The sequence below is a fragment of the Halyomorpha halys genome, unplaced genomic scaffold (assembly GCF_000696795.3).
Source record: "Halyomorpha halys isolate HHAL.00 unplaced genomic scaffold, Hhal_1.1 Scaffold115.1, whole genome shotgun sequence".
Taxonomy (NCBI): Eukaryota; Metazoa; Arthropoda; class Insecta; order Hemiptera; family Pentatomidae; genus Halyomorpha; species Halyomorpha halys.
The window spans coordinates 81226-95963 of NW_027106332.1; the positions used below are offsets into that span (position 1 = coordinate 81226).

At 31.8% G+C, this 14738-nt stretch overlaps 1 protein-coding gene across 1 annotated transcript in view; it reads right to left on the reverse strand.

The window, feature by feature from the left end:
- Positions 1 to 13032, reverse strand: part of LOC106677936 (uncharacterized) — a 63055-nt gene extending 50023 nt beyond the window's left edge. Inside the window, exon 1 of the mRNA XM_014416157.3 lies at positions 12939 to 13032. Coding sequence (XP_014271643.1) covers positions 12939 to 13032 — 94 coding nt within the window. The remainder of the gene's footprint in view (positions 1 to 12938) is intronic.
- Positions 13033 to 14738: the final 1706 nt, after the last annotated feature.

Below are 14738 nucleotides of genomic sequence, written 5' to 3' on the forward strand. Positions count from 1 at the left end.
TCTTTGGACCCCAAATAGCGTTCGTAATATAGATTTTGGTTTAAGAAATTCATTCATAATTAAGAAATTTTTTCCTAATTAATTAAGTTATATTACTTCCTTTAGAAGCGGGTGGCTCAGTGTTAATGCAATGTGTTACTAACTCCAAGTACCTGAGTTCGAATCAGCCACAGCTGGATAGAAATTTTTTTTAATCGATTACAACTTCAAACATTTTGAAACATCGATTCACAGGTCATAAGTTAAACTTCACGCTAGTAGAAAGTATAACTTGAGAAAGACTTTCTTGAGAATTAAATTTATTGCCAGAAAATAACAGGTCTCCATGAAGTTTACAATAGTTAAATGAGCAATACGAATATACAAGATTATTATGAGATTTAGCCGAACTCTGTTACGTGATAATAACTCATGAAGAACTTTCAAGGAAAATTCACGAAAAGAGGTTCAAGAGAAAAAAACGAATCATTGCTGAAATGATTAATAACATTCCTAGCCTGCACGAATAATTAATCTACACCGCAATATTTCATTACCATTTTCATGTTTCATAATATATATTCCATTGGAAATTCCAGTGTTTGGTGCACAAGAGAAGAACAAGGTTATAAAATAAATAATACACTCAAAAGATAGACCACGTGCCACTGTTATGATATGTGACAGTCAAATTCTTTTTATTTATTATAATTTATTAATATTTACTACTGTATTAAAAATATATACAATAAGTAAATTTGATATGGACTACACTATGGCATATTGTATATACAGGCATGTTGAGTTAGATTGATAGAACTACAATAACACTTCTGGAGAAGAACTCGAGGCAATCTCCTTTCCAGAAGCCTAGGAGGATTATCAGGTAATTAAGGAGAAGCCAGGCTAGAAACTTTATCCTGAAGGCATTGGTGTCTGACGGATGACTTGATTTATGACAAAGTAAGGAGCATTAAGAATTTTATGAAGGATTTTGGATTGAAAGGATTGGATACTGGTTAAGTCCAGATAGGTCTTATTATATTCATATAAATGATTTTTTTGTAATTTTCTGACAATTATCTAGTAAATATTGTATTAGTCGGAATCGACGAGCAGTTTCCTATATTTTCGGTCTTGTATGAGGATTCCAAGCCAGTCATCTGCTCAGATGTAGCCCTAGGTAACTCTGTTCGACCGGAATATGAAGGGTATTCTTAAAGGATACTGCGAGACAGGAAGTTATAAAATCAAATTCAAATCCAAATAATTGTAGAGGACAGTGGACACATTGTACATGCCCACTTGTCCAACCCTCTTACCATTACAAGTTTAGGAATTTTGATTTGATTTTCGCTGGCATTAAAGTGCCATGTGGCTTATTTTTGTTAAATATTTTTGATTTCCTGAGCTTCCGCAATTCTAAAGCGCATCGATACCAATACTAATGACTTCACAGTACTTTCTTTTATGGATTCTGATAGCTTGAAAAATTAAAAAAAAAAAATTTAATTAAGGCAATTTTTGAATCTGACATGTCCTGTAAATCCCCCCTCCAAAAAACGCAAGTACTTTTTTATTGTTATTGAAAATTGTACACGCAATCCATTATAAACAGTTTGGTGTATTTCAGGATTTACTACTTCAAAAAGTGTAGTATCATAATAGGTGGCGGCAAGAATTCGTCAAAAAATTTCATATGCTATCGGAATGATATATATGTATATAAAAAAAATAATACAAATTTACAAAACTTTTGGAGTTTAGGAAGAGGGAGATGAGCAGGTATCCAAAGAGGCCCTGTGTGTATGCAGGGCTAAATGTTCTAACCAGAGTGAGAAGGTCAAGTTTTCATTTCGTGGAACCATCACAAAATAAAAGTCAAACCGCCCAGGCCAGATTCAAACTGGCTGCTGACTGGAATTTGCTAAGGTAACCCCTTTAATCACTCGGCTATGACGGCCCCTTAGACTATTTGTTGATCACTATTCAAACCAGAGTGGGAAGGTCGAGTTTACATTCCATGCGGCTGCCACACCGAAATCGAGGTTGCTTAGGTAACACATCAACCCACTCGGCTTCAATGGGCTCAATACATCTATAAAATTATATCATTTTATATTTTATATTATACTTTACATAGATTTGTTGTATTAAAGTTTCTTGCAATGGTTATCTTCATTAACTTTAAGGTTAATTATTAGTCTAATAAACCTTTAACCTGTATACGTTTATTAAGCTAATAATTATAGCTGCTATAATAATCAACATAATTATTCGATATTGTGAAATAGGTCATTTTTTATGTTGTGAATCGTTAATGATCGTTGTAGAAATTCTTCTTTGTTAAAAAATAATAATTCACACAATCGTTCTAACTCATTATCAATACAACTGTGGTTAAAAATATTATTCATCATGAAATAGTATTATGAAGTATAAAACATAATTAGTTCAGCTTAATTTTTTTTTTTAATACTCCATTGTTTTTGTATTTTCGACAGGTTTTATCCCGAGACCATCAGGACAATTGCTATCTATAACCATACTCATTAAAATAGAAATAGTTCAAATATATCAAATTATCTTTAATGATGAAAAACTCTTATTTGTAATGATACGCCATGTAACAGGTATGTTCTCCAAGCTTATTTTATGACAGAATATACACACCTTCTTATAGCTATATAATATATAATAATTTTTATTCTAGATTTTGGATACTTAGATCACTAACAGGTACTTATTGTCCTTAACTATTACTGTTTTTATCATTTGACAATAGTTTACTTCTCAAAAAAAAAGGTTTTTATTTTATATATTTTCAGAATATGAGTGGTACTAAAATTTACTGCAGAGAATTACTATTTTGGCATTGAAATAAAGTAAGTTTTCGATGAAATGAAAAGAAAAGAAGGATGTCTAACCATAGTTTTTTTGTTTATTTTACGATGAATCAGAATTATTATAACACTATACTGCTGATTCTCAAATCATGAAAAGACGTAGAAATTTAACATGAAACAATTTTTTTTACCCTCTTCCTGGCCATTTCTGACGAACGGGAAGGGGGGATCTTGAGGTGATCTATTCTAACTGTGGTGAGTGGTCAAGTGTTTCATATTGTGGGACCGCCACTTAATGAAAAAAGTCCACCCCCCCTGGCCGAATTAGAACCGGCGCCGCCCGCAGTTCTCAGCTTGCTAAGACCTGTACCTCAACCACCTGAGATACGGACGGCCCAACAGATAAAATTGAGCAACCTACAAAACTTACCAACTTGACCAATAGGCTTTCCGTAGAAACAAGAAATTTGACGCACTAGCTGAAAACATCCCTCCCTTTTATGAGCTGACAACAGGTAAAGATCAAAAATCTTACCTCTGCAGTTTTCTTCATGAAACGTAGAGAAAACTTATCTGGCACTATCAGGAATATAACCATTTGGAGTCCCATAGCAGTGTAAGATATGGTAGCCCTCGTGATTACAGAATTTATTTTCTAAACCACCTCCGGTTATTAACAGGAATAAATAATGTACTAGCTAAAACCATCATTTTATTAGATATCTGAAAAGCAACAAAAATTTGACAAAAAAAATAAAATAATAAAATTTAATCATTTACAAGAGGCACTTTTCTAGATTTATATTTAGCAAAATAATGAATTACTCCTTCAAAATATTCTCCTTTTCTCGATTCATTTTGATTTATCTATCATAAGAGTTAGGCTATGTTATGGTTCGCCGGGCCCCAGGCTTAAGGGTTAAAAGATAGCATTAGACACTACTCGGTGTAGTAGATGATTTTTCCAAATGTTATACGATGGAAGAATACGAAGTTGATTTTACGATTTACTGAAATACTCCAACATTTAATTTATATTCAAAAATTTCCTACCCCACTTATTCAGAGGGAAAATATAATAAAAAGTTGGTTAAAAGAAATACTTGACTGGATAAATAAGTTTAAAAAAATAAAAATAATAATAATAATGAATTAATTTAATGAATAAATAAGTTAAAACACAAAAATCGACAGGTCCACATACTAAAAAGCTAATTCCCATGCAGGTGATTATGTATGATACCCAGGGAGTCCAAAATAATATTTTCCGCCAACATCGCAATATCCCCAATGCTCACACCTAGGCCTTATAAGAAGCTCCTTGTTCTATCTGGTATTGTGCCGCGAAATCCAAACCAGAAGTCTCTCACGGTGAACTCTCTCTCTCTCCGAAAGTCTCGCGAAATTTTTCCTTAAGGAAATGGGTGCATTTTTCATATATTTCCTTCTTTTCCCTTTGCACCCCACCTTCCTGTTCGAGGTCAGTACTCTCAAATCTTACCGTTGAATCCAAGACCAGAGCCGTGTCTCCGATTTTTGTAAATGCGGCAATAGTATTTTACGGATCCGCCGGTGTCACGCAAGAAACTTCCTCGAAGCAGGTGAATTCTTTTCTTTCAAGGAACTTCATTAATTCTTTTTTGACCCCGTGGTGCCGGCGTGTACAAAAATCAACAGTACCCGGAATAAGTTACTTTTAACCAATTTGTACTTTCTATTTTCCTACGACATTTTATGAGACCGGAAATTTGGTACGTTACAACCGTATTATTATCGGTGTCTTAATAAATGATTTGTACAGTATATAAAATATAATTAGCTCTATTGGGTTCTTTTTTATATTTATGTTTTGTTACAGCGACAATTAATGCCTTAGGAAGGTCATTCAATCTCAACTGTTTTCGTCAAGAACAAATACACCTACCTTTTGGTTTACTCTTTTTTTCAGTACCAGCTGGAGAAAGCTAAGAGGTTTAATTTTGAAATGGATTTTTCTCTGGATAACAAAGTATTTTTTTGGTTAAATAACAACTGTAAATTTGAAACTCCAAATAGAAATTGATTGATAGAAGGATATATTTTTCCTGAGCTTCTTTCGTAGTAATTTCTGTTTTGGTTGCGGCAGTCCATAACAGAACTTTACTTCCTGAGCCACATCTATAATGAACTGGTTCTTCAACACTATAATTACAATTCCCGTTTCCAACTCGCTGTAATAACTGTTGTAGTTGACCGAATTCAGGTTAATGTTTCCGCGCGAGTGCCAAGAATCAATACCTCTCATACAAGTGGCATTCAACAAAATTTTCGAAAAAAAAAAAAAAAAAAAGGGCTCGTTCCAATATATCTCCACTCTATGTAGTGTCGATATATAATATATCGTATATATTATATATCGACACTACATATCGATATCCACAATGATCATTTATTATTGTAGCATGATTTAAGCTATGTCTACATTGTGTGTTCCTATATATCGTACATCGGCATTCCATAGCTATCTCTATACATCGATATTCTATAGCAGTGGTGGCCATTAACTCAATCGCAAAGCCAATTTTGGTCTATCCAATTTGGTCTATCTGATTTCTGGGGTGTATTCCGTGTACATCATCCATGATCTTCGAAGGGAATGTCGAGTACTAAACTTTCAAGCAATATTTTAATGCATTCTGGCAATTTGCAAAGGTCATTAATTCCTAGATAGATAGATTAGCAAAAAGTAAGTCATATTATTCTTTAATGATAAATTTTCCTGGCCCAAAAAAAAACAGGAAAGTGAAATATTGAAATGAAATTATCAGCCTTTCTATGCATTTTTATAAAAAAAATTTCATGTTTACGAACAAATAGTACAACTTATACATCGAACTTGTTAAAAAAAATTAAAGTGCATTTTAAATAAGTAAAAATCTATCTTGAACAAGCGTCGGAAAATCGAATTTTTTAGGTACTGCATGTGCGGAATACTGCTTTCAACATTTGGGTCTAGAAATTAATTTTCTTCATGAGCCTATATCTCGACTACTTAATAAGAGATTTAAAAAATTGTTTTGATCATATATTTTTCTTATTTACCCATACCTAACTGGAATAAATCTTATACTGAAACACAGTGTATAAACATAGTATGCATTTCACACCCCTTTGACTACGCCCATGTAAGTCGATCGCGACACACCTTTAAGATAAAAAGTAGTTCTTATATACTGATATGTTGGCCTCCCCTGCTCTATAACTTTATCTATAATGCGCATTTCTGGCATCCATCAATTAAGAATTGATTAAAAATGTTAATTGTTTCCTAATTAATAAATATCGCATAATAAACATTTGACATAATAAGTTTAATTGAATAATTAAATTCAAAGTATATTGGGAAATAGACTATTTATTTACCAATTAGGTTTTTCTTCTTCTCATTTCAATGCCATCTGTATAGTTTTTAATAAAAAGTAAATATAATATTCTTTTAATGTTTCTTTTCTCCAAAGTCTTTATTGTAACAACGTGTTGAGACTTTTTACCTCGTTAGGGTTAAACTATGTCATTAATGTTTGGCTAATCAATAAAAATACAATCATTCTTTATCATCATCATTCTCCAACGAGTTCGACACTTTACTTCAGGGAAGCACAAATGAATTTGAGTTCGTAAAGTTTATTACAATGAGTATGGTGCGGTTAGCATTGAGTTTACTTCAAGTGTTAATTTACAGTGATTAATGGGTGTTAAGTTTGTTAACTTCAACAAGTAATGGAGGAAGAGGGTAAAACTATAAAAACGAACTGTTGATATATTATAAAATATTTTAATGGTTTTATTTGTTCTGATTCAGTTTTGGTATGAATTATTAATTGTTTTATGAGGAAATTTCTATAACAAAATGAAATTCATGCGTATAATAATATTTAACAGTGATTATCTTCCCTACCTACTATTGTTCACTGTCTTTTTAATCAGTAGTCCAGTTTACATTTGGGATATTAATGATGTTGTGTTAAATGTAAAATGTCTTACCATATCAAAGGTTATAAATATAAGATTGTGAGCAGCCCAATTTAAAGTCATATTAAATGCATAAGAGCTCCTAGCGGATTTTCTGGGCAACTCGTTTTATAACCTTTCATTCCAAAACTTCTTATTATTGCTTACTTCTAAGTTTAGATTGATGAAATTTATTACAGCATGCCTAAAGTGAGTGAAAAGTCGAAGTTGTGAGAAACTTTCCACTGAATGTCTTGTTGATCTTTTAACTGGTGAGGAAGAGAGTCAAGATGAGCTAATTATCAACTGTTATTACATTATTATTATTGTCATCCATTGCTTTATTAGTTACAAAAACGTTCAAAACAATACTAACACAAACTACGAGCAACAATGTAACCTAACAACAAAAATGGTGATTAGCTTAGCTGGCGTGACGTCATTCTCCATTTAACTGACCTAGTAACAGACTCTCAACCAGATTATATTTTATATCATTTTATCATGGTAAAAGAAGGAATTATTTCTCTATTTAACATGAGTTATTCCATTTAGCATGCTTTAACATGTTAAACTAGAGATCATGAATACCCCTATAAGCTACTTGCTAATTTTGAGATTTACAATTCTACTAATATAATTAGCACAAAAATAAATAAGATTGTTTATTTACTTCTTATTTTTACAAACAATAGGGAAAAGTACTATAGGATTTTTTTTTCTGTGTGTTCCGGCACTTAAGTCCTTGAAGATCTTTGGCCACGTTCTGTCCTTCGGGACCATATACACGATTCACGGTGTAACTTACAGTGTAGGGTCACCAGTCTTACGCCCGATCTGTGAGTTGTCTCCAGTAGACTGACGAGCCTCACAAGCCCAGGGAGGGCGAGGTTAGGGCGAAGCATGGTCACCCATCCAAGTGCTTATCATCGACGCTGCTTGACTTTGCTATCTATTGCAAGCGTCATCGCCCGAATTGCTACCCTGGCCCCATTACTAAAGGATATATAACATTAATATTTAATACCTTTAGTGATAACACAAAATCAGTTTATTGTATAAAATATCTTCATAAATTTACAGTTTTGCTATGTTAAATCAAACGCTAAACATAATTGACAAAGTTTGAAACAATGTATTTACAGCCAATTGATAATATTTTAAAATGTATAATGTTAATTACTTACTCCAAAGGTTAGGGCAATTCAATAATTAATTAAAACACGGAGAACACAAATATTTATCTATTGGCAGTTCTGAAACAATTGAGTAGATACATTGAAATCGATTGAGTAGAAACGAGTAAATGTATCACAGGATCTTACTTCAACGCCCTTTGATTTCGACCAAAAAGCAACATTTAAAGAGTCGGCTACAAATTCAGGCCAACTTTTACCAGTCAATCCAAATAACCCAGTTTGGTAAATGTGCTGCAGGACCTTAAAATACAGAATTTGTGTCCACAAAAATATGTTTTTAGTACTATATTTTATACAAACTGTTCTAACGTTTTCTTATTAATATAAGCTAATTTCTGAATTATTTAAATATGGTATTTCATTTCAACAAGAAATCACACAAATACCCCCTGAAGCGTTTAAATTACCTTCGTCACCTACTTCCTATTGAAACCTGTTAACTCCTGGTTACTTCCTTAATATTCTCCCACTTTGACTATTGGTGTGTGGTTTACGAGGGATGTCTCTGAGGATCTCGAAGCAAAATTAAAACGGTTAATTAATTGCTTTGTACGATTCATCTTTGGGGTCCCCAAGGACTCCTTTGTAACCCGATTTTATGAAGAATTGAATTGGCTTTACCCCTCCTTCCGTCGTAAATATTCCCTTATTCTTGCATTCTTCCCGCCGTCCATCGTACATCTCTAATATCATTCAATTTAAATCCTCATTGCATTCCCGCAATACCAGCTCACGGCCGTCAGACTTATATGTAACTGCCCATCGAACCGCAGCCTTTGGTAGATCTTTCCTCATCCGTTCCTCATCACTATGGAAGTCTATTCCCTCCTTCATTCGTAGTTATAATACCCTTCCAACCTTCAAATCCCGTATCTTCGACCACCTTCTGTTCACCAATTCCGGAAGAATAACAATTGAAAGTTTCAAACAAGGTTTATATATTTTCTACTTATTGATTCAAATATTCGTTTATTCTTGTAAATATGTATATTAACAGAAATTTTACCTTTCCATTTATTATTTTTAGTTCAATTATATTTGATTTTTATCATTTTTTTTCTATTATGTATTATCAGAAGTGTTTGTCATCTTAAGCTTTATTATATGACATATGGTTTTACTTTATTTGTTCTATTCTTATTTTATAAATTTTTTTAATTATTGTTGTTCATTTTTATATTTTTAAATTCATTATTTTATTATATTTTATGACGTTTTATGATTTCATTTTTATTTTGTATTTCACTCTAAGGCTCTAAAGTCTAATTTTTACGCCTGTATATTATTCTAAAGGGATCAATCCCAAAATAAATAAAGAATATTATTATTATAGTTAAATAAACTAGTTCCAACACTCACCCTTTCATGGTTTCGCCCTTTTCTATTTATTTCTCTAATTCACATACATCATTATGCAGCATTATAAAAATCGTCCATAGTCGAACAAGGCCTTGGTACCATCCTAAACATAGAGGAGACAGCCTCTTGATCAATAATGTCACCATCAACAATTCCGTTTGATGTGTTCCTGTGATGAGGTTATATAGCCTCTACACAGAATTGTAATGCGTGGTAAGGAAGTATTATAGAGAAGATGTCAAAGAAGACAGAAATAGCAATATAGGACTCCAATGGGAGTCTTGGCCGAAAAAAAAAGAAGACAAAAATAAGAAAATATAGTACATCATACATCTTTTCTTGTAGAATGAGACTATGTTTTATGTATTGAGATTTAGTTATATAATATCCAAAGTTTCTTTAAATTTTCCAAAAAAATACTTTTTTGTTTATGATGTCTTTTATTTCTCATTTGAGGTCATTCCCTAAAGCGAAAACGCTTCCAGGTGGGCAAAAAGCTGTTGGTTGATTTTGAGAATCTTTATTAGTTGATTAATTGTTCCCAATCTTATTTACCACATGATTTTTTTGTTAGTTATATATTTGTTATTGAATAGTAATTCATTCTTTAATCAAACTAACTCAAACTTATGCCAGGTTAGCAATGCTATATCCTATCCTAAATAGAAATTCCAAACTAAAACCAGAAATAACTGTTCTTATATTTAAAACAATCCTCAGGCCACAACTGATGTACGGCTGTGAAGCCTGGGGAGCGGCATCCTTCACGAAAAAGAAAAAACTACAATCTTTTCAAAATAAAGTCCTAAGAATCGCAGTTAATGGTCCTTGGTTCATAAAAAATAGCCAATTGCATCGCGAATTACAAATGGAGTCAATAGATGATTATATCAAAAAACGGTTCATGAAATTCCACTCCCAGTTACCGACAGTTAAAGGAGCAGTGACCTACAACCTGGGAAACCCAACCTCAACCCGAAGACTGAAGCCCAGACTGCTGCAGGACATTCTTTAATAAATTTTTAATGAATATAAAATTAATTCATAGACACACTACCTCTATTTACTTATTATTATTATTCATTTTATTTATTCATTATTTTTTTTTTTTCTCTTTTCTTCCCTCTTCCCTTTTTCAAATTAACTTGTTTCTTTTTACTATTAGAAGACAATTGTTTGTATTATTTAAGTGTACCAATATCATTATTTTTCGTTATTAATTTTACTTTCCTCTTTTATTAAGAAGCATTATTCTTATCTATTTTTTTTATTATTATTTTTTTTTCTTTTAATAAGAACATTGTAAATAGTTTGGGGTGTCATTTGTATGACTATACCCCCTCATAATCAATTGTTAAAAAATATATATAATATAAGTTATATCAACCATGTAAGGCCCACCTTACACGATCTGGTATAAAAAATAAAATAATAAAAAATTCATTCTTTAGAAAAATAATACGTTAATTGGGGTGACTGTGGTACAGCTTTTCGTGTTTTATATACCTAAACCTAATATACGTTTGCACACAATTTTTTCCTTTAATTTTGAACTATCAGCCTTCACTTTCATCACTGAAAAAAAAAATGTCTTAAAATATTAAGCGAAATATACCATTTTCATTCCGCAATGCGGTAACAATTAAAGAGTGTACTTTTTTATTATGGATTCTTCAAAGGCTCCATAATTCCTATTAACAATAAGCGCAAAAAAAATAATAATAAAACAAACATAATGCTATAAAATCCCATTTTCGAAGACCAATACGATGCATATCCGAACAGGAAGTTGAGTGGAAATGAACAGTTTAAGTTGCGTTCTATACGTTTTATCCTGTTGCGTTTGTGTTTAATTCTCCGTCCCAATACATCCAACCGATTACTTTAAACGCAAAAACTTTTGAAACCTGAGGGTTTATTTAGAAAAGTAAAATTTATTACGCATGTCCTTTAGAAAGGGATTTTGACGATGGTTGAGAAAGGGACATCATTAGATTTCGTGTATCGTCTCCTATACCTAGAACATGCTTAGAATATTGCAAGGAAATTATTATTTCAAAAATATTCAGTCCTTCCGTGTTCAATTACCTTTTGTTGACCGGAGTTCAACCTTCTGTTGAATACGAACTATTTAAAACTCGAGTAATTAAAAAAAAATTCTTCTTACTCTACATGGAGGATATTAGAATGTCACTAGTAAGTTATTTGATAAAATACAGGTTTCACCGATGTTTTTACTGGGAAGTAAGTTTAAATTACTTTATCGATAGTATTTCAGTTGAAGCTAAGTATATAATACATCAAGTATCAATTGTATGAATAGGTATTTATAAATTACAACTATAAAATAAATACAAATTTTAAGTAATGCATGTAATAAATTAAATATTATCATTATGTAAATTATGTCTAGACAGACGCTGGGTTAAAGAAAAAAATCCTAAATTATATATAAGCTTATCAGTATATGAAATGGGCTAATTGTATGAAACTTTTTGAAGAGTATAGAGTTTATTTAAAACCGTGTCACTTTTTGTCTCATAACTACTGAAATTGTATATAATTTGTTCAGTTTTTCTTTCACCTGAAATATAACAAATATTTAAATCAGACTTCTACGTGTAATTTTTTTTTATATGCCATAATTTTAGAGCTGACACAAGTAAAGTAATATTTGTGAATTATGAATTAATGAAGCATCAGAAAATATTTATAGTACGTCTACAAAACAAAAAAATAAAATAAGAAACCAATGTATACATAAAATATCCAAAACAAGGAATTTGTTAATAGAATTCTCTCAATTATTTTCAAATAAACAACTGATGAAATAATATCAACAATTATAAAATTAAATAAACAAGGTAGTTGCTGCTGACCTAAAAATTGAAAATTATGGATCAAAAATAAAATTTTATTATCATCCTACTTAAAATGCATAATGAAAATATTTTTAATCCGCTTATTTTTTAAACTAAGGTCTTGGATTCTATAAACTTCGTATTGAAAATGATGTCGGTTAATATTTTTATAATAATTATCTATTTTATAACAGTAGACATTTTTAAAAATATGATAAATCAAAAATAGTTTACTAGTCGATTATTTCAATAATCGTATAGCATTCGATTTAACATCGATTTCGCTCTTTCCGTTGTAATACAATCTTAACAACTTTTGTTTAGTTCGAAATATCATTTAATATAGCAGATTTTGTATACTTTTTCATTTCGCATTCCAATTATTTATTTATTGTTGTTCAGTATAGTTTAATAAGAATTGTTTCAATTTTATTGATAAGATAAGGAAGTTCAGTCACCGTAACAGGTATTTGATAGTTTATTCAAATCGAAATGTGAAAAATTCCAAATGTAATTTTCTTACTAATAAATGATTGTTGTTGACTTTAATCACTGATAGTCGTATAAATCAAATCCCAGATCATAACTGGTTATCGGAGTGGAATCAAATTCATATAATTTCAGTTGTGGGTATCATAGCATTAGGGTCATACATGACTCTAATGTAAGTTATGTAACAGTTATATTGAATTATATAGACCTACCTTTCCTGTCCAAAATAGCCAACACAGAACAGCAATGCGATAGGAGTAGGGAAGCGAGAACGAAACCATTGACGTCCGACTCGGCGACCCCCATACTACTACAATAGAAATAACACTGCCGGTTGCCATGGGCGAGTGGGCCCAACAGTCCCCTCCCAAAGCTCCCGGCAAGCACCTCAGTCTCATTTATTCTGTTATGAATTGTCACAACAGGAACAGAATCAAATATAAGTAACTAAGGGATAGGATAGGCTGTAATATGGATATAACTATTTTTTCATATATTTCTCTCGATATAGTGCGAAGATGAAAATTGTACGGGTCGTATGTACAGCCGTTTTAATCACCTTCAAACTTCCTCTTCCTCAGAAAGGTAAAGTAGGAGGAGATATGGTAATCTTCCGTAAAGAAAATAATTACTGGCATTACATATATATTTTATATATGTATATATAGTTGACCGTAAAAATTGATATATAAGAAGAAGGTCAGGGTTGCGGTCAAAAGAGAAACAAAAATAGTTTACAACTATTTATTTTCGGACGTTTCGCCCCACTTTGCATGGCTTCGTCAGGGCTAAAAATATACAAAATGATACAATGTTAAGAATAAAAATACAAAGATAAGATACAATGAATGAAGCTAAAATCATTCCTCAAGATCCGATTCACCATCCCAAACCTTTGAATGAAAACGAAATGTTTGCCTATAACTCCTAAACGATACCTCATAGCGACAAAGAAATCGCATCATAGCTAGTGAGTGGGTTGGGGAAACAACGGGCGTTTTACCTGAAGAAACGTTATAGAGGTTATTGTTTTTCATGCACTATTATTTTCTTAATGCATGTGTATTAACTAAGAGCAGAATGTGGAACTTAGTTTATGATCATACCACTTGACCGAATTATTAATTTTTGTTATTCATTTGAGGCGGAATTTGATTCTTTGTAATTGCATCACTCTTCAACTTCTGCTACGATGTATGTACCATTAAGAGGTTATAGACGAACAACTGAAACAAGTACCAAAATGTCAAGGGTTTTAGACATGCCAAAAGTTCTCACGAAGTTGGTTTTGCTAGCATTTTAGCTCTTTACATTTTTGTACTCATACATAAAAGAAAAAATAAATTAATAAAAAAAAAACACCCTACCTTTTGCATCTAACAAATCCCGATTTGATTGCCCTATATGGCCGATATATTAGTAAAACATTTTCTGAAAATGGCAGAGATTAGGGCTCTGGAGTTAAGGTCCAAACCTTATCAATAAGATTTCCTACTCTATATATTAATTTATACAGAAGAGATAATGCGATAATAATTTGATTACATTCAATAAAGCGTTGATGCAATTGAAGCATTGTCCAACTAAAATGAAAACATGTGCATTATTCTAAAAGTGAAAAAAACATTTGTAATGATTGAATACTTGTTCATCAGTCATATATCCAACAGGTGAAAAGCCGAAATGTTTTTGAATATATTATATTATATACAAAACAAACTAACATTCCACAATTCTAAAAGTAGAGATGTTTGCCCTCGAGTTCAACTTAATACTTGATCTATACAAACAAAAAATACATTAAAATGTGACAAAGTGAAATTATTAGTTTTTTTCAGTCCCAGCCTGGAACCAGGCTCGCAGTTACGGAGAGGCAGGAGGAGCCAAAGCTTTGAGCAGGACCGATTTAAATAAGAGTTTACAATAAAATCGTATACAATCAAAGCTTGTTGAACAAATATCTTTTCTTCTTTTACTGGCACAACAGGTGCCCTTGGCCTGCTCAACGGCTG